This window comes from Phragmites australis, chromosome 13 (genome assembly GCF_958298935.1).
Source record: "Phragmites australis chromosome 13, lpPhrAust1.1, whole genome shotgun sequence".
In the NCBI taxonomy this organism is placed as follows: domain Eukaryota; kingdom Viridiplantae; phylum Streptophyta; class Magnoliopsida; order Poales; family Poaceae; genus Phragmites; species Phragmites australis.
Genome location: NC_084933.1, coordinates 2799075 through 2820486, shown reverse-complemented (window position 1 = coordinate 2820486; position 21412 = coordinate 2799075). Strand labels below are relative to the sequence as shown.

Here is a 21412-nt window from a genome sequence, read left to right as displayed (position 1 = left end):
CTAAACTGCGTAGGAGATATCCGAACGAGTAAAGGTGAGATACTGTAATGCGCCAGTGAGGCTCCGGTAATCAGTAGATCGCTCACAGGGGAGCCAACAGTGTCAGAGACCTTCGGATTGGTGTCCACAAGCGTGCTGCACGGCTTGCACTCGGACATACCTGCACGGTCCAGAATATCCAATATGTACTGGCGCTGAGAGAGAAAGAGACCACCCAGACTGTGCTGCACAGAAATGCCCAAGAAGTGATGAAGTTCCCCAAGATCCTTCATGGAAAATTCCCGCTGCAATGCACTGATAGTCCGGCGGAGTAACTCAGTAGAGGAGGCTGTCAGAACAATGTCGTCCACATAAAGAAGCAGGTAGATAGTGTCAACTCCACGACGATACACAAAGAGAGATGTATTTGATTTGGCCTCAACGAACCCAAGTGTCAGCAAGTACAATCCGAACCGACTGTACCAAGCCCGGGGTGCCTGCTTGAGTCCATAAAGGGACTTGTTGAGGCGGCAGACAAAATCTGGATGCGATTAATCCACAAAACCCGCTGGCTGTGAGCAATATACTGTCTCAGAGAGAGTACCATGAAGGAAAGCATTCTTGACGTCAAGCTGATGGATGGGCTAGTCCCGAGAGAGAGCCAAGGACAAAACACAACGCACAGTGGTAGGCTTGACGACGGGACTGAAAGTCTCATCAAAGTCGGCACCCGGGCGTTGTGTGAAACCCCGAAGAACCCAACGAGTCTTGTACTTGTCGAGAGTGCCGTCGGAATTGAGATTGTGCTTGAAAATCCATTTACCCGTGACCACATTTGCCCTAGGTGGGCGAGGAACGAGGTCCCAAGTATTGTTCTAGAACAATGCCGCATATTCGTCCTCCATGGCAGCCCGCCAATGTGGATCGGCTAAGACGGACCGATATGTCTTGGGCAGCGGGGAGAGAGCCACAACATTCAAGTTGAGCCTCTCGACGGGCTGCCGGAAGCCGCTCTTGCCACGGGTGACCATGACATGGGAGTTGATGGTGGGCGGAACGGACGCCCCACCGGGTGGCAGAGCACCAGGAGCCAATGTGCCGTGTCGGGCGACTGAGGCGTCGTGTGTGGAAGATACGCGTCGGTCGACGAAGGCTACGCGCCAGCCATGCTTGGCATGAACGTACCAGGCGACGAAGAAGCCGCGCGTGGCATACACGCGTCGGACGACGAAGGCAGCACGCCAGTCGTGCTTGGCACGAGCGTGCCAGGCGACGGAGAGGCCACGCATGGCACGCATGCGTCGATCGACGAAGACAACGCACCGACCGTGTGTGGCACGAACGCGGTAGGCGATGACGTAGCTGCGCATGGCAGAAACGCGCGGGGCACAGGGGATGCCGAAGGGGCCGCACGTGGAGCGAGCGTGGCTGGCGGTGGAGACATCGTGGCAGTGCTGGAGCCGGGCACGTTGTCACCGTGCGCATGGGAGGTAGCACCTGCAGAAGAGATCAACCGCAGTGGACCGATGGGGACGACATTGGTTTCATTATCAAGTAAAATATCAAAGTTGTTAGTGGTAGTTGGTTTATTCAACTCAGCAAAAGGGAACGATGCCTCATCAAAAATGACATGCTGGGAAATAATGACCTGGTTGGAGTTGAGATCAAGACACCGGTAACCTTTGTGGTTGGAGGAATAACCCAGGAAAACACACAAGGTGGAACGGGGGGAAAGTTTATGAGGTGCAGTGGCTGAAAGGTTGGGATAACACTTAGAGCCAAAAACATGAAGATGAGTATAGGTGGGGTGGCGGCCATGAAGGGCGAAGAAAGGAGTGGAGGAATTAAGTGTCTTTGTGGGAAGACGATTAAGGAGGTATGTGGTGGTGTGGAGGGCCTCGACCCAATAGGATGGGGGGAGGCTGGCCTGGAATAGCAGGGAGCGCACAATGTTGTTGGTGGAACGAATAATGCGCTCGACCTTGCCGTTCTGGGGGGAGGTGTAAGGGCAAGACATGCGAAGGTGGACACCATGAGTGAGGAAGAAAATGCGAGTGCTGGAGTTGTCAACTCGCGACCGTTGTCACATTGGACGTTCTTTATCGTGGCGCCGAACTGGGTAGCCACATAAGAGAAAAAAATGAGAAATAGTGGAAAAGGTGTCGGACTTAAGGTGAAGAGGAAACGTCCAAAGAAAATACGAGCAATCATCAAGAATGACCAAGTAATATTTATAACCAGACATACTGATGACAGGTGATGTCCAAAGGTCACAATGAACTAAATCAAAATTCTTGAGAGCTCTAGATTGAGAAGTGGCAAAAGGTAAGCGAGCATTACGACCAAGTTGGCAAGCATGACAAATGGCGTCAATGGCATTTTTATTACAGGAGATGATGGACATAGTAGCTAGTGTGGAGAGGGCGTCGTGACCGGGATGGCTGAGACGACGATGCCATAGGGAAGGTGGAGCTCCGGCGACAAAGGCGCAAGGTGTGGGGAGGGACGCTGGTAAATTGAAAGGGTAGAGCATCCCGGAGCTATTGCACCTGATGATCTCATTCTTGGACCGAAGATCCTTCACGAAAAGCCAGTAGGGTCAAACTCGATGGAACAATTGTTATCGGTAGTGAACTGACGAACAGAAATAAGATTTTTGATAATTTGTGGGGCAACTAGCACATTATGGAGATGAAAAGAATCGGAAAAAACTGTAGAGCCAATCGAGCTAATGGGCATCAAAGACCCGTTACCGACAACAATCGACGAAGGAGTAGAAGACTGTGGATGGTGAGGCAAGGAGAGATTACCGGCGTCTGGGGTCATGTGCGATGAAGCACCAGAGTCCATATACCACTCATTGGTGGCGGGCGGAGTCAGCGCCATGGTACTGAAGGCGTTGGCCAACGCATGCTGATCCCAAGAAGGGAGGACAGACATCGACGACCACCCGGGTGTTGGAGCCGTGTGTGAGCCAGGAGCCAGCACAGGAGCAACTTGGGGCTGCGGGAGGTGCCCCGGTGCAGAGCCGTAGGGTGCAACCATATTATATGGTGCGGTAGGCACGCCATGCATGCCATGCACACCGTAAGGCCCGCCACCATGCATGGCTGCTAGCATGGCCAGCTGGGGAGGCATGCCACCGTGGGGACGTTGCTGCTGTCTGCCTGGAACGCGAGGGTGACCGCCGGGAGTAGTCCCTGGACCCGACCAAATCTAAATAGTGCCGGTCCAGGGATTGTAAAAAGAGGGCCAGGGCACGGTGTTGGTGTTGGAGGAACCCGCGCTGCCGGAGGCCTTGGCACCCCCATTGCCGCAACATCGACAGCGGTTGGAGTTGTCAGAGCCGCTGGAGGGGTGGCCCTGTGGAGCACCGGCATGGGGAGGACCAGGAGGGCGGGTCCCGGATGTGTCACCGATGGATCCAGACGGCGCGCCCTCGGTTTGAGTGCCCCCACGAGGTGCAGACGGGTTGGTGGTGATGAATGCGGTGACGGAGGAAGGCCGATTTTCCATCGTCAGTTCCTCGAGGAGGAGGTCAGAGCGAACCTCGAGGAACGACGGGAACGGGCGTTGACGCTTGAGCAAGGCGGCCATGTAGGTGAACTTGTCATTCAGGTCGCGAAGGACGGTGAGGACTAGAGTTTGATCTTGCACGGGCTCGCCGAGGGCTCCAAGAGCGTCAGCCATACTCTTCAGCTTCCGGCAATAGTCGGACACGGGGAGGTCACCTTAGGTGAACTGGCAGAACTCAGCGTCAAGGATAAGGCGCGAGTTTCACGGTTGCCGAGGAATTGTTCTTCAAGGCTAAGCCAGACGAGTCAGGGCGGTGGTGTTGGGTTCCATGAGAATCTCCACGAGCTCGGTGGAGATCATGCCATACAACCACGAACGGACGACACAATCCATCCGGTACCAATCAGGGAGCTCGGGGTGGGTGTCGTCGGTGAGGACGTGGTCGGTGAGGGAGTATTTGCCGAGCGTGAGGAGGAGGTGCTCGCGCCATTTGCTGTAGTGCGGCGAGGAGAGATCCAGAACAATGGGCACGAGAGCCTTGATGTTCTGAACCGCTACGGCTTGAGCATGGAGGTTGGAGAGGGCGGCTGCCTCATAGAGAATGAGCACCTGCTGGACTTGGCTGGCGTGGGCAGCCTGGTGCTCCCGAGCGGCAGCCGCGTCGTGCTCTAGAGTAGCGTCGGCCGCGCGCTCACGGGCTACGGCATCCTCGCGCTCATGAGCAACGGCGGCCTCGCGCTCAGCAGCTGCGGCGGCAGCACGCTCGGCTACGGCGACATCATTTGCCATGGCGGCGGAGGCGGCGTTAGGGGTGGGTGGAAGCGTGCGGTCGTGGAAACGACCGGCCTGATACCATGAGAGAAGGTTCATGCAGTAAGCTGGATAGGCTTAGGTGCGTGATATGCGGGCGCTAATGCATGCAGAACAGCCGATAGAGTCCAAGGGAATCACGTTGTCTAACATGTGCTACATAACACATAACTTGCCTTGCTCACAGCCTTGATCTTGGCCTTCTCCTTGCCAGAGCTACAAAGCGTTGTCGTCTACACATTCTATAAATGAGAAATCAATAAACATCAAGAAACAGAACTAAATCTAAGGGGAAAATCCAAATTACATAACTCCACGATGCAAAGCTTGATTTTAGATGAATTCACAAAGAATGGACTCGGAAAAGACTGATCCGGATAATAACTCAGAGAAAGAGAAAATAGAAACTGACAGATGGGGCTCGTTGATCCATAGACCTGGTCTGCCGAGAGAGGACGTCCATGGTGAACGCATTCCATGCGATGCTAGCTCGGCTGCTGGCTGGATTATATGCTCGAACAATGGTGACGGCACAATGATGCTCGAGTAAGCAGAGACCCTTTGGCGATGGTGGCGGTATAGAAAGCTTGGCAACGAGTCGGTGAAGCGATCTACTGGCTCAGATATGGCAACGAGGCCATGGTTGGGTGATCCATGAAAATGATGAGATAATGCCACTATCACATAAATCGTGGTGACCGACAGTTCGCAAATGGCCAAATTGTCATCGCCAATGGTTCGAACATGAGTGATAATATATCAGGTGGTTATCCAAAATGTCTGGATAACATGTAAAATTTCAGACAGCTCTAGACTGGAACTGTTTAGGGGTACTATTTCTGAAAAAATTAGCATTTAGATGCCGAAAAACTAGCAAAAACTTTAACACATAGCCTCTTAACTCCGCCTAAACCAACCTATCTGTCTTACCTCACATAGATTGTTAACTGCAATATGATATATTTCTTTGGGTCATTGGTGCTGAATCTTTCGGTAATTATTTGTGCTTCTAAATTGCTTCAAATGAAAAAGTTATGAACTACAATACTTTTTATATAAATATTTTCTATACATTATGAATTTCCGAATATCTCTTGGAATTTGACACTTGTTTTCTCTGGCTTCATCATAAACCTATTAAGCATGGTATATATTATCATTTCACTGTAGTATTATTACTTTTATAGTTGATGATACGTAAGCTATAAAGCCCCGGCCGTACCCCAAATTTGCTTAGCATATGCTACCCGTGGGGTGCGCCACTGAAGAGCAGCATGCCGCTCTGCTTTGCGAGGTCTTGCCTTCCTTCGGTGCGAAGGCATGTGAGTGGTAGGCAGCAGCACTATAAATCACGCGTTATATTCTCCATGATTCTTGGATTCGAGTGTGGAGTGCTTAAGAAACACTAGCTGGCTGCTAGCTTAATTAGCGAGCGAGCGAGCGATTATCCGGCCGATCGAGCTTGTTTTCCGATTTAATTGGAGAGAGATATATATGCGCTTGTGTATCGACGACAACGACGAGGAAGCAGTTAAGCTAGAGCAAGAAATGGAGGACGTCGACGTGAAGGCCTCCTCGGGCCGCAGCGCCGTGACCGCGAGCGCCATGGCGGCCTCGTACAACGACCAGATCCGCCCGCTGCTGGACGCCGTGGACCGCCTGCGGCAGTTGAACGTGAGCCAGGAGGGCATCCAGCTCCCGACCATCGTCGTCGTCGGCGACCAGTCCAGCGGCAAGTCGAGCGTGCTCGAGTCGCTGGCCGGCATCAGCCTCCCGCGCGGGCAGGGAATCTGCACCCGCGTGCCGCTCGTCATGCGGCTGCAGAACGGAGACGAGGCCAAGCTGCAGATCGAGTACGGCAGCGGCCGTGTGGTGACCGTCGCCTCCGAGGCGGAGGTCGCCGTCGCCATCGACGAAGCGACCGCCGAGATCGCTGGATCCGGCAAGGGCATCTCGGACGCGCCCATCACCCTCGTCGTGCAGAAGAGGGGCGTGCCCGACCTCACCCTCGTCGACCTTCCGGGCATCACCCGCGTGCCCGTGCAGGGCCAGCCGGAGGACATCTACGACCAGATCGCCAGGATCATCAAGGCGTACATAGCGCCCAAGGAGAGCATCATCCTCAACGTGCTCTCCGCCACGGTGGACTTCCCGACGTGCGAGTCCATCCGCATGTCGCAGCAGGTGGACCGCACCGGCGAGCGCACGCTCGCGGTGGTCACCAAGGCCGACAAGAACCCGGAGGGCCTGCTGGAGAAGGTCACCATGGACGATGTCCACATCGGCCTGGGCTACGTCTGTGTCCGGAACCGCATCGGCGACGAGACGTACGACGAGGCGCGAGCGGCGGAGAGGCGGCTGTTCGAGGAGCACCCTCTGCTCTCCCTGATCGACAGGTCCATGGTGGGCATCCCCACGCTCGCTTCGAGGCTGACGCAGATACAGGCGGGCATCATCGCCCGGTGCCTCCCTGACATCGTCAAGCAGATCAACGACAAGCTCAGCCGCAGCAGCGATGAGCTCAGCCAGATGCCGCCGGACCTCAGCACCGTCGCCGACGCGGTGAGGGAATTCTACCACATCGTCAAGCAGGTGCGCGCTTCGCTGGAGAAGTTGCTTGTGAGGGGCGAGTTCGACGAGTACCCAGATGACCACCACCGCCATGGTACGGCGCGCATCGCCGAGATGCTTGACTGCTACGCGAGCAAGCTGCCTGCCCACTGCCCGGCGCGAGACGGCGAGCCGTTCCTGGCGGAGGAGATGCGAGTCCTAGAGGAGACCAAGGGCATCGTCCTCCCAAACTTCCTGCCAAGATCGGCGCTCCTGGTGCTACTCAAAAAGAAGGTGGAGAGCATCGTGCACGTCCCGCACGATCTAGTCAGCCAGGTGTGGGACTACGTCGAGGAGCTGGTCATGGGGATACTGCAGCATCACTCGCGCAGCTACCCGCAGGTGCAGACTTCGTGCCGCCGCGCCGTGCAGAGCCTCATGGACAAAGCGCGGGCACGCTCGGCGCAGCACGTGAACGAGCTCATCGACATGGAGCTGGTGGCCGACTACACGGCGAACCCGGACTACACGATGAAGTGGAACGACATGATGACGGAAGGTCATGGCACGTTCCTCCAAGCCGTGGAGGACCACTCCAACCCCGCGGTGGTGACCATCCCAGGCTTCGGGGAGACGGACGTGTCGCACCTCAGGCTGCAGCAGAAGCTCGCCGGGCAGGCCTTCGACCTAAAGGCTCGCCTCGACGCCTACTGGAGCTGCGTCGTGCTCCGCCTCGTGGATGGCCTGGCGCTGCACGTCCTCTACAGCGTCAAACGCCTCGTGGAGAAAGATCTCGAGGATGAGGTCGCAGCCCAAGTTCTGGGCAGCAACATGGACGGAGTGGAGCGGATGTTGGTGCCGACCACGGCCACCGCCGCCAAGCGTGACCGCCTCAGGAAAAGCATCTCACTGCTCCGGGAGTGCAGGGAACTCGTCGCCAATACCATGGACAAGATTAACGCGGAAAGCAATGATCGTGTCTAACCGATCTAGCTAGCGAGCGAGCTACTTAATTAATTTCCATCCATCCATATTAGCTACTCGATCAACTGTATCCTGCATGTTCACTCGAAATAATCTTATAATTTATCTCTACTATATAAAACATGAGTTAGTGCTCATATCACATCTTCTCATACTATCTTCTTATCTAATAAACCTCTTTTAAAATTCGAATAATTTATCCAATTATACCATCTACCCTCATCATACAGTCTCTCCGTCTTATTACCAGCTACGGACACGGGACCTATTTTACTATAAATGAAGAAATTAAGAGAAAAATTAGCGGATAATCTCTTTCTTTTCCGGATCTCATATGAAATTAAACTACGGTATCGCTCCCGATGTATTCATTCGGCGACGCTCCCATGACGCATCCACATCTCGATACTTGAATTTTTGCTTGATGTTACCATATCTAATGTTTGTGTTTTAGTTGCAATGCACGATCACTTAGGTAGTCTATACTATATAAAGCAAGAAAAACCCCAAAGGTTCAGCTTTGACTTCCCCTCAGAAGTTGTTTTGTTGCAAAAAATCCCAAAGGTTCGGCTTTGTTGCAAAAACCCCTCTAAAAATTCAAAAAAAATCACAAAAAAATCTAAAAAGACTAGAGACAATTCTAAGACCTTGTGTGAACTTTTCGTTCAAAAATAATATCCTTTGTGTCATATTTCATGGAGCGAAAGTTTGGAAAAAAAACGTATAGCTCATTTATTAACTCATGTTATTTTAACTTTGTCATGTCTACCATTACTTTTCCTACACAAATCATTGTTTAAGTAAACTAATAAAAGTAGTTTCACTAATTTGAGGGGTGTTATGGATTAGTTATGAATTAATCTATCTGTAACACATTTATTCAATCCTGCACGTTACAATAACTATTTCAATATCTCATGTATTTTTAGAAGATAGAGGATCATGTAAGAAGACTAAAAAAATTGGTTTCATAATTTTTGGATTAGTAAATAATTAACTATGCATTTAACTCGAATTAAGAAATGAGCTATATGTTTTTTTTTTTTTTTTTCAAACTTCCTCTCCATGAAATATGATGCAAAGGATATTATTTTTGAAAAAACAATTTACAAAATGTCTTAGAATTGTCTCTAGTTTTTTTTAGAATTTTTTGTGATTTTTTTTTTTGAATTTGGGGAGGGGGGTTGCTACAAAGCTAAACTTTTGAGGAGTTTTTACAACAAAATAGCTTCTGGGGTGAAAGTCAAAATCTTAGGATTTTTTTTTATTTTTCCCTTATTAAGATTATTTGAGTATTTAAATAACCTTAAATTAAAAAAATCAACTGCAAAGTTGTAGGTCTCGTTGAGGGCTACAATTTTTATGTAAAGTTTTTCCTCATCCGACTTTATATAAAAAAAAATTATGAATTTTTTAAGATAAATTATCATCTATTAATTATTGTTGATCCATAACTTGAACCGACAGTGATACTTGATAAATTATCACTGTCGGATCGTGGCTAGAACTGACAGTGATAATTCAGATATCACTGTCGACTGATGTCCTCACCTAGCAGTGAAGCATCACTGTTGGCTTAAGTTATCAGCCGGCAATAATGTCATTCATTACTGCCGGTTCGTAAGCAAGATTTGCTGATTCTTTCTTTTGAACTGGCAGTGATGCTTCATCACTATCGGTCCATTAGCAATCGACAGTGATAGATCGACATATAAACCTGTTTTGTAATAGTGCTACAAGCTTCGATTTGTTCTCCATGTCTGTTCCGATTTGCTGGGTTGGTTTGTTTGCTATTTTTCTGGACTGGAGTTTCGGGTTTGGGGTGGAAAATGGGGCGCGTTGAGGAGATCGGATCCCACGCGAGTAGTGTTGGTACTCCTCTCTAATTAATTGAGGTGTAAAGTCGAATTCCTTGTGTGGAGAAGCAGTATATTAGAGTGTTCTCTGCATCTGGCTTGAAGCTTGGAGCGACCGGATGATAGATTGTACTGTCATTGCTGACGGTGGAGAGCAGTAGGAATATAGGATGTTCTTCATGTCTATGGTATGACTTCATGAGTTGTTGGGACCTGACTGTGTTCCCTTGTTGTTTGGTGTTTTCTGCAGGCCAGATACACGGCAGATTTTTGTGGACATTGGCCTGGGTTTTAATGTGGAATTTACTTGGCAAGAAGCTTTGCAATTCATATCTGTAAGAGAAGCACGGTTGGCCAGGTAACTCGGTTCCCACAAGTGTGCCACATTGCTTGCTTAAGGTAGCTTGATTTATCTCTTTAGTTCAAACGAAACGGAAGAAAATGTGGATTTTTCTACTGAGCATGGACAGCTAAGAATTCTGGTGTTGAAGGTTTTAACTGCATGTACACATTCTGGTTTATAAAGTTTACTGAGGAATATATATGGATGTTGAGAACTCGTTCCTACCCACGAGCGTCGAGCCCTCGTGTTTCACTGGCTTGCACCCGTAAATAGATTTCTTTCGGACAGTCTCGAGTGTCTGAGGACCACAATGAGAGCGCGACGTGTCTGTCGTTTGCGAAGTCGAAGGCTTCGTCAATCTCTTCAATAGACATATGTGTATAGTTTGTAGGTCTAGCGTGCATATTAGAGTATGTGTGGATGTGCATGTGTAGAATGTGGTGTGTGTTTGAACATACGTTCAGATACTATAGCTTATACACCATTGTTGAGGCAAATGATATGGATGTTGATATTGAAATAACTACTTCTATATGTTTGGGTTTGCCTAGCTTTAATAAAGTTTTATGTCATTCAAATTTCAATGAAATACTCAGAAGCAAGAATGTTAAAAATGCTTTTACAGTGTGTCCTGACCTACAGACTATGACGCCACCAATAGTGTTAGGCTTCTATAGCTAATCACGGCTTGTGTCTTAACTATTTGGAGCAAAGATAGTGTTAGGTGTACTGTGGTATAAGTACTGTTTAACAATCATCCATCTTTGGCACTTTCATGTGCAGGTCTGAATTTGGTGACTATGCAGTTAACGATCACTAGATTTTAACTTGATTATTGTCATACATAGCATGAATTCTTAAATTGTCAATTCAGCTATTTTATTGCTGTTTTCATAGAAGAATAAGATGATATTGATTATTTGATCTTGCATCATTTGTGTACATTGTATTGTTTCGATTGCCATGTAGTAATCCACTTGTGAAGACTGCTAAGTATGTCTGATCTTTGGATGCACAGTATGAGTATCGTGTACAGCTTCTGGCAAGTTATTACTGGCTGGCAACTGGTGGTAACCAAGGTTGGCTGGCCAGTTAAATGGGGCCAGTGTCAGTTTTCTTTTCTAATTTTCACACTTATCAATAGCACTATTTTTAGGGATGTACTTTTATATTTGTAGACTGAAGGGTAGACATATCTTAAAAAATGATCTTCGTTTGAGCCCATCCCAGCTTGTTTGATACAAAAGGCTTTGTTGGCCCTTTCACAGCTCTGCATATATCTATCTATATCTTGTGTGTTCTGTGTTTTGTCTTGATGCTCTTGCTGTTGTCTTGAATCTAAATTTTTTGTTCTTCTACATTCAGTGGCTGTGTTCTTTTTTTTTTTTTTTGGTTGCCGATGGTTCTTACAGTGAGCCTTCTCATGTCTTGCAGCCGTGCATTACACAGATTTGCCGTGCATTACTTCAGGAGGAGGGGAGAAGGAGGTTCGATCTTGAGCTGTTGTATCAGACGTCGAGGAGGGGACATCAAAGGAGGAACATTCTCTCAGGTATGTCATCAAGCAGGAACATTCTCTCAGTTATGTCCACTGCTACGTGTGCAAGTGTTTTTTGGGGTGGTCTATACTCTTCTGTAATTTGTTTTTGTCGCAATGGTTAGGTGAAGTGTGATTAATCATGTTTGCAAGTTGAGATAACCAAAACAGGTTCCTAGAGGAGGAGGGGAGAGGGAGGTTCGATCTTGAGCTGTTGTATCAGACGCCGAGGAGGGGACAGCAAGCAGGAACATGCTGAAGACCTGACGCTTGATCCATTCTCTCAGGTATGTCCACTGCACTTTTGTAAGTGTGTTTTTGGGGTCTATACTCTTCTGTATGTAAAACGATTAAAATGATAGTTAACTCCTTTTAGGGGTCAATTGGAGAGGGAGTGCTTGTTTAAGTAATCTGGCTTATGGATTATTAACAATTCAGAGGTAGTTGAAACCAGAAAAAACTGCAGCTTTTTGTTTCAGTTCAGTCTCATGAAGCTTTTGTTTGACTCGAACAGAACAGTTTGTTGTAGGCTGTGTTAATGAGAAGTACTGCACTTTGTATCAATTCAGCTTGGAACTGTAGAATAATTTGCAAATTCAATCTTGCAAAAATACGTATGGGAGATGTGCATGCCTGTACCAAGAGGGCATGAACTGTCATGTGCTATTGTAAACACATTGGATTAGTACAAGTGTACAGCTTATGTACCTGATTATCTTGTTGTATAATAAATGAGTCTTGCGCTGAAGATTTTTAAAAATTCTCAGGAACCTTTTTTTTATTGAACTGCTGGCTATAATAGAATCTAAACCTCCTGGTGTATGTATGTGGTGGATCATGTCTGTTTGTGTTGTTTATTGGCATTGAAATTTTTCTTCTCTCTGATATTTTTACTTCCTTGGGTAGCATTGGGAGATCTTCTCGGTGGTTGCTGCATCACTCCAAATGGATATGCTCAGCTATTAACAAAGGTATGAAGTTGCAGAATATATTGTCACCACATCATGCACTCCCCTGTTCTTAAAGAAGTTATTTGAACTTTTAAAAGAGTTCATATGAGATGGAATAGATTAATGGACCAAAATTGTCTAAGGCAGTAATTTGTATACCTTCTGCTTCTGTAATTTCCTATTTTGTTCTTATGCACTGCTGTTACTTGTTAGTAGACGTCCATTTGATTTTTTCTATTTATTTAACATTTCACATATACATCATGGAGTTTCCACTGTATTGATCTACCACTACTACAGAATAGGCCTTATATACTAGTCTATCACTATCAGTTCCTTACGAGTCAGCAGTTCATATCAAAGTCCAAAGAATCAGCAGTGATAATTGACTATCACTGCCGGTTCTAACTACAAATCAGTAGTGATAATATCACTGCCGGTTCTAGCCACGAACCGGCAGTTGAAAGGATCGGTGACATCCTAAGAGGGGGGTGAATTGGGACACTTAAAAAACTATTTTGGCTCCAAAAACAACACACGATAAACCTATATCAATTTCTATCTAAATATACTCTAGGTTTATCTAGTGTGTCTACTCTACCGATCAAAGAACTTGCACCCTATCTAAGAAGGTAAATTGCAAATAAGTAAATGCGGAAACATAAATAAGGTAGAGAGAGAAAACTCGGCACAAGGATTTTTTTTCCGTGGTATCGATGGCATGAATGCCACCCTAGTCCACGTTGGAGCTCTACAAAGGATATGCTCCCGGTCGGCACCCGGTCACGGCCTTTGAGCCACCAAGTCACAAAGATAAGGCCTCCACCCGGATGAGCCACCAAGACAAGGTCTCATCACGAGCCTCTCTTACGGTTCCTCGCCACCGTGATCACTTTGGAGCTTGAGCCACAAAGGCAAGGGTCGTCGTGTCCCCGCACAATCGTCTTGCCACCGCTCCACACCAAGTCGGAGGGTCAACAAGTTTACCGACGAGTCACAAACACTCCAAGGTACCGGCGTACCAAGAGGTACACTGTTGGATCACTCCTTGATCCACTCTCTAGGCAGTAATCACCTAGCAACTCACTCTCTAGGCCTATAATCACTAGTCACTCACTAATCTTGTGCTTAATCACCTTGAATGATCACTTTAAGCACTTTGGTGGCTTGGATGTCTTCTCAGGTGTATATGAACTTCTCTGAACTCCAACACACTCAAAATACTGAGAGGAGAGGTATTTATAGCCTCAAACTCGCGCACTAGCCGTTAAAAAGCTATTAACATCGGATGATCCGGTAAGAACAGTAGTACTAACACCGGATGATCCGGTGAGAACAGTAATACTAACACCGGTGAGTACACTCTCACAAACTAGCCGTTGAAACCCCACTCAAATCTCTGTGAATACCATATACTCCAGTGTATACTGCAACATCATCACTGAACATTTCGGTGAATATACCTTAACCATCCGAGCCAACTTCTTCTTTGTGTAAATTTCTCTGGTGTATTCCCAGTGCACATCACTTCATCACCGGACCATCCGATGAGTTATCCTTAGCCAGCCGAACCAATGCAACCCTCTCTGAAAAATATGCTCCGATGTACACATCTTCAGAGCACCGGACCTTCCGGTGAGGTCACTGCATTCTTCCCTTTGTCAACAACGCTCCGGTACTTTCCTCCGGTATGTTCAAATCAATCACCAGACTATCCGGTGGGGTCTTCTGTTTCTTCTTCGTCTTTGTACTGTTTATTGTCCAGTATGTGCACTTCTATAGCACCGGACCATACGGCATAACACTTGTGTCCATTTTACCCACGTGTCACTAAGAAATACTCCGGTGTTAGCAAATACTTGGCACCGGACTTTCTGGTGAGGTCAAATGCCTCTGGACATTTCTCCGGTGTGTTCAACTATGTGAACACCAGACAATCCGGTGTAGTAATTTTTCCTGGGACTTTTTCCAATTCAACCAAACTTTATCCCGGCTTCAGTGACTTCTTCATGTATTGCATCCATGAGACCTACTAACATATATTCTTGACAAACATGTTAGTCCCATTGACTATGTTGTCATTAATCACCAAAATCACAATCATAGCCTAATAGGGTCATTTTTGCTACAGCAGTGATAATGATAATTTATCTTAAAAAACTACTTTTTTATATGAAGCTGGATGAGAACAAACTTTATATAAAAATTGTATCCCGTGACGAGATCTACAACTTTGTAGTTGAAAATCTTTCCATTTGAAATCATTTAGATGTCAAAATAATTGTTTGAAGTTTCAAATAGAAGAGATCAAAAGGATTGCATATGCTATTGTTATCACCACTACTTCTATAATGGGATGTTAAGAACGTATCGTGCAAGCTTAGAGGTTCTGAGTTCGAGTGTCATGAACCGTACGCGTGCGTATTTCATGCAAAAAATCATGTGACTTGTGACTTGTACGGCACGGGAGATGCCTAGTCGGGCAAAAAAATCCATTATTTGAGTAAAAAATTATTTATTCGGGGATCGACTATCACTGCCAGTTGAAACCTTTGGCCGGCAGTGATAGTCAGCTTCACTATCGATCCCCGGGCCGGCAATGATAGTTGGAGACTATCACTACCTGTTGCCCACTATCAACTTCAAAACCGGTAGTGAATGGTGTTTTGGAGCCGACAGTAAAAACCTATTTTGTAGTAGTGTACACTCACGCTTATCATGTAAAGCATGTACAAAAGACACTGCATGCTTATCTGTATGATGAATCCTGCAGCTGTTAGGATTTGCTCACGGAAGGATAGTGATGGCCCTTGTGGGAGGTTATCTGTATGATGAATCCTGCAATTGTACACTTGATATAATATTTGGCAGCTGTCTTTTGCAACTGGTGGTGACTGAATCTATATGGCCAATATAATGGTCCAGACCTGTACTTCTATAACATGCATAACCATTTCTAGCTATCATCATGAGATCCATAATTTATTCCAAGGTTGTTTTTTTTTCCTATGCGCAAGTTGGTGATTGTATCTGACCTTCCTCTAGAACATGGCGATGAGAAACATTCGCAGCTGATCGACAAATTATTGTTCGAAACATTTTTATACTTAGTAGAATTTAGCTTTCTTTCCATGATCAATAGCATGTATTAGCTTTTCTTCTAGCTTATGTAAGCATTGACAAGTTCCTCCTTGGTCTGAATTTAGACTAATTGGCTAGAGCACTGGTAGCACCTGGTCAATTTTAATTTGTTTTCAGGCCAGGATCAGTATGTAGTATGATTAGATACATTGTTCTGTTAGACTTCAGACCTGGCTGTTTTGACTTCAATTTAGCTCACTGCTTCATTTTTTTTGCAGAATATTGGAAAGGTGAAGAAGAAGTAATTAGCAAGGAGAAAAAACTGAAGACTTACAAGGGAAGATCATTGCAAACAGGTATGTTCAGGACCTGCCTTCCATTAAATGTCATGTGGATTCTACCAATTTCAGCATTCCTATTTCAAAAGTAATTTGACCTAGATGCATTATTTTTTGCTTGACTACTACATAAAGTGTTTTTTTTGTTGTTTTTTATTTGATGAGATTCCCTTAAGAATTTTTGTGGATTTTTTTAGTGGTTTTTTTTTTGTTGGTCGACTGAAAAAGAGTGCAAAGCTTACATGATACTATATTCTAGAGCCTGATTCTGAGTTGAAAGAGAATGCATGCAGACTTCTCTGACAGACCGGTGGTGCCTAGGTGCATTAACATTCACTTATCAACATAAAGCTAAAATAAATTATGAAGAAATACCGCTAAAACCTGTTATTTGCTACAGATTCAAGAAATTCGATGAGCTAGAATTTTGGGACGTAGATAGACCATTCAATGTTGTTGTTAAGGTGGATGTAAAATTCCCAGTCAAAGATCATGGTGATATGCAATAATTTATCCTCATGGATATCAAAGTCTTTGTGCATGATAGAAAAAGTAACAATATGTAGAAACAAATTCCATACGAATATTATATTGTTTGCTACTAATTTGGTCCAAAATTGAAGCGATTGTGTGGAACAGAAACGTCAATAGATTCAACGGGTTACTCACAGAAGGGTGTAGTTATACCATTCATGAAGTGAAATTCAAACCTAATTATGAGGAAGTTGAATTTCGTAATATTGCCCATCTTTATGAGTGTTACTTCGACCACCGCAATAGTTGAGCCTTTACAGTGACCATCCATTTTCCACTATATCCGAAGCATCTCATGCCATTCAAGGAAGTGAACCAACGTCCTAACAAGACCTTTGTGCGTAAATTTTAAGTATGAAATCTTATTTTAAGCATTTTCCACCCCCGGTCACTTCACCCAGAAGAAATGATGACGCCCTTTCCATTTATGACGTCTCGAAACTCGAGCCCCCTCCTTTCCGTTCGGGGCATGTTGTGGCCGGCGAAGTACTTAAAATAGCCGGTAACACAGAAGGGAGAGACAACACCAACAATGGAGAAAAAACCCCAACCCCAAGACGAACCAGACCCACAACGAGAGTTCGGGAGTAGACACGAAGAACACAGCGCAAGAGAGACACTGTGAGCAAGGTTGAGCACAGTTCTAGCCAAAGAACAAGGAGCCTCAAGCTCATAGTTAGGCCAACATCCTTGTAACCAGCAACATCCTTGAGGGACTTCCTTAGGACAGTTATAGCATCCACATAGGAGTAGGGTATTACGCCCCCGTGCGGCCCGAACCTGACTAAATTCCGGTGCATTTACTTCTTCTTGCACTAGGTCGTCACCCCCACCACCGGCCGTTGCATTCATTCCCATTTATTTCTCCGATGAACTTATTCAGGATCATCCCCCTGGCCAAATCTCTAAAAAGGGGTCTCTCGGGATCCCTGCGACAAGAGTTAATCCTCCGACAGTGATATTTCATCATACAAACATAGATGGAGTTGTTGTACATTGGGGTGAACTTGAGCATATTGGGAGACCCTATAGAGAGATCATACTCATGGAAATTAGGTAAACTTTCGTTGATAGGAAGGGAAAATTTCTTAACATCTATATATAGTAAAGATATGTATTTTATCTAAAAATTATATGTTTTTGATTTTAAAACTGTAGGTTCAACCTTATAAACGTTGGCATTTGGTGTGATCTTTTGGTGCGATGTGTGGTAAACTTGCCATCTACTACTGATAATAAACATATTATTATTGGAACTATGCTAAAAAAAGAACAAAATACACAGTAAGTGGTTCCTCACCTTCCCCTTTAATTAATAAAATTGTATACATATAATTGCTTAGTAACTAAATTTTTTTATTTTATAACAAGGTGTTTGGAGACTTCAGATCACACAATTTTTGCATTCAATACTTATCATTGTGCAACCGTGTGCTATAGGGTCAGTAGTTCCAACACCATTTATAAAATTGTGTACATGAGCCCAAGTACAAACTAAGAAACTTATTTCAAACCAAATATTAATTGAAACATCTCTAATGGGATAATGCATCCTTCCGGTCGTCGTTAGTCATGGGCTCCATTAACCTCAGTTTTGTGAACAGATTTTTAGAAAATAGGTGAGCGTACCTAGCAATGGTGGTGCGAGCTAATGTTGGAGACTAATGTTTGCAAGTTCTACTCGAAGGTAGTTCTTAGTAGATGATGCTAGATAGTGTTAATGATTTGTAATTTAAAGTTAGACATGTTATTTTGTATTTTTTTTACTTGGGTATTTATTTCATTGTGATTTCTAAATTTGTTTATCATGTCTGGTTAATTTTATTTTCTATAAAGTGGCCACAAGCTCATTCCCTTGAATGTTCATTTCATTGTGATTTCTATATTTGTGACCCATACGCGTGCCTTTCTTTTTCAACAAGTGCTACGAATACATGATGTGTGCATGTAATATGTATGTATCATCGGCTTGTTAGGCCAAGACTCGCAAGCATAGCTACCTCCATGTTAGCCAGTCCAGCTGATTGATGGATGGATCCGATAAGGAAGCCTAGCAAGCAAACTATAGGTAGAAGTCGATTATGCATACTTGTGCAGATCGATAGAGCAAGATGGGATAAATGTTTGATTTGATTGGTGCGATTAGCTCGACTAATGGTTGATTGATTGTGACTGATAGATGATGTATTCCTCTTTTAGGTAGTAGCGCAGCTATTTTTTTAAGTTGCCAAACATGTCGCAGCATCCAACCCAATCATCTAGGAAAGGAAAAGAAGGTTTCTATTTTGCTACAACATTTAGTATTGTTTGTTTTAAATATAGCCTTGTGCTACTGCATGTATTAATACTATCGAAACAAACTTATTTGTTGCTTTTGATTTGATTATATAGTTGTTGTTGAACATCACAAATGAAAAAGATCTCACAATAATTATTTTCTACACAGTCCTCCTGGGATTTCTATTCGAGGAACATATTATGATGCATGTGAAAGTTTATCAGATGATGATGATGAACCAAGTCGGCTGCCTTCACAATTCCTACACAAAGTACATTCACATCCGTTGGTCTGCTACAAGTCGAAGCATCTAACAGTACAGTGTACTATATAAATTGTGCAAATACAACAAAGCATAAATAACCTCTAAGCTAATTAGCTATGATGAAATGCATTGTACCTTGGAATAATAGGTGGGAATTGTAATCGTGATTTTGTACCAGCATCCTAGGATACATGTGAAAGTTTATTAGATTATGATGATGAACCACATCAACTGCCTTCCTTGTTTACAAATCCTACACAAAGTATCCTCACATCTGTTGATCTGCTACAAGGCGCGAAGCATCTAATGGTACAGTGTACTTTATGAAATGTGCAAATACAACAAAGCATAAATAACCTCTGAGCTAATTAGCTAATGATGAAATGCATTGTACCTTGAAATAATATGTGGGAATTGTAACCGTGATTTTGTACCAATACCTACCATTGCGATACCTGAGCGTTAACAACCAATACATTCTGATGACTGAGCTTTAACAACCAATACATTCTGATGAAGCAAGCACACGCGATAGGATGATGGATCGTGTAGAAGCAAGAAGACAATGTGACAGAGCATGTCATGCACGCATGATGCCTGAGCAAGTTGCAAGCAGGGGGCACGTGCTAGAGAATGTTACGCAAATATAACACCTAAGCAAAGGGTAGCAAAGAGGGGTCAGCGAAACCAACAAAGGGCAGCAAGGCATAGCACTCCTAATCCAAATTGTGTTGTGGGTTCAAATATCCTTGGTACAACAAATAGCTCTAGGGTCGGCTCTAGCAACCCTGATGCAATAGATGTTATCTACAACAACCTACCAGCTAGCACCCATATATTGAAGCCTCAACCAGATTGTCGCCATTATGGTGCGAAGAGGTTTGAGCATGAATCATTGAGTTTTTTGTTGCAAGGATGAGGAAGTCAAACTGGTGATTCTAGAACAACTTGAAGAACTTAGGCTTCTATACATAGTGTGGATTTTGAATCATGGCATTTTAGGGAGAGTATTAGGTATTTCAATGATAATATTTCATTTACCGCACTCTATGTTGATTATGATGAAAACCTCGCAAGTTCAAGAGATGGAGTGTACACATTTCAAGCTAATGGGCAAATGTACCACGTCATACACTCATTCGGACAACAAGATGATAACCATTTGCAGCTATACTTCTATGATGATGATCCTACCCTGTCATATCATTTTCAAAGTGCCCGAGATAAGGCATACAGAGCAAGAGACAAGAACATCATCCGAAGCTTGGTTGGCATCCTCAGACACAACCCCTACTCTGAAACATTCAGGAGCCTAGGACAAGTTGAAGACATAGATGAATATCGTATTGTGCTAAACACAGATTGCAAGCTGGACCAAAGGACCTATAATAGGCCAATAACATCATAGATGGCTGTTGTGTGGGTCGAGAGGAATGAGCTGCACAAACATTTTGGTCGTAGCATAACCCTCTTCGGTAACAACAACACATATTATTCAATCATGCCTCATCATAGGTGCTATGACCCTTTGTCATACCCTCTCCTATTCCCAAGTGGGGAGCTCGGTTGGCATCCTGAATACCAAAGGTAGGCGTCGATATTAACCATGTGAGGAGTTCTCAGGACGTCAATGAAAAAACCGAGGTTAGTGAAGTGATACAACTGTGTCACATTCATTTTGTGAAGTGATACAACTTAAACTGATATAACACTTTTACTGTTTTCTTGACAAACACTAATGGTCAGTTGTGCATCACAATGCGAGAGTACTATTGCTACAAATTCCAGATGCGTTGTGGAATCTTCAACACCCTTCTTGCATGGGAAGCGCCTATTCCAGCAATTTGCAGATGATACATATATAAAGCTATAAACAACACAACTGAACTATATCCTGAACAACTAGGAAAAAAATCGAGTAGATCTTTACCAAGGCCTAATGGATAGTTTATCTACTGGGGAAAATTGAGTGGCTACAGTGGGTAGAAGAGTGGTCCTCCTAGCATCATTTATTGATGGTGGGAGGGATATGCGACATCGATACATTGATGTTATGGCCTTAGTGCAGAAGTATGGTAAATCAGACATCTTCCTTACCTTGACTTGCAACCCTAACTGGGAAGATATAACTAGGGAGCTTGAATCTGGCCAAACACCACAAGACCTTCCGAATCTCGTTGTCTGAGTATTTAGAGCCAAACTAGAGAATCTCAAGTTTCAGCTCTTCCATAAACACATCCTTGCTGTTGTGGCAGCACATGTCCATGTCATCGAGTTCCAGAAGAAGGGTCTACCACATGTGAACTTTCTCCTTATCATACAACCAGGCTAGAAACTAACATGTCCAGAAGAGTACGACACGATCATCTCAGTAGAACTTCCAAACAAGGA

The 21412-nt window shown here is 44.9% G+C and overlaps 2 protein-coding genes across 2 annotated transcripts; one reads left to right on the top strand and one right to left on the bottom strand.

Moving 5' to 3' along the window:
* Positions 1-3195: 3195 nt before the first annotated feature.
* On the bottom strand, positions 3196-4365 carry LOC133888376 (uncharacterized). The gene is made up of 2 exons (XM_062328594.1): positions 3798-4365; positions 3196-3710 (listed from the first exon to the last, which is right to left on the bottom strand). The coding sequence occupies exons 1-2, from the start codon at positions 4363-4365 to the stop codon at positions 3196-3198; spliced, it is 1083 nt and encodes a 360-aa protein (XP_062184578.1).
* Positions 4366-5542: 1177 nt separating this feature from the next.
* Positions 5543-7965, top strand: LOC133889332 (dynamin-related protein 4C-like). The gene has a single exon (XM_062329850.1). The coding sequence runs from the start codon at positions 5800-5802 to the stop codon at positions 7837-7839; it is 2040 nt and encodes a 679-aa protein (XP_062185834.1). The 5' UTR covers positions 5543-5799; the 3' UTR covers positions 7840-7965.
* The last annotated feature ends 13447 nt before the right edge of the window (positions 7966-21412 follow it).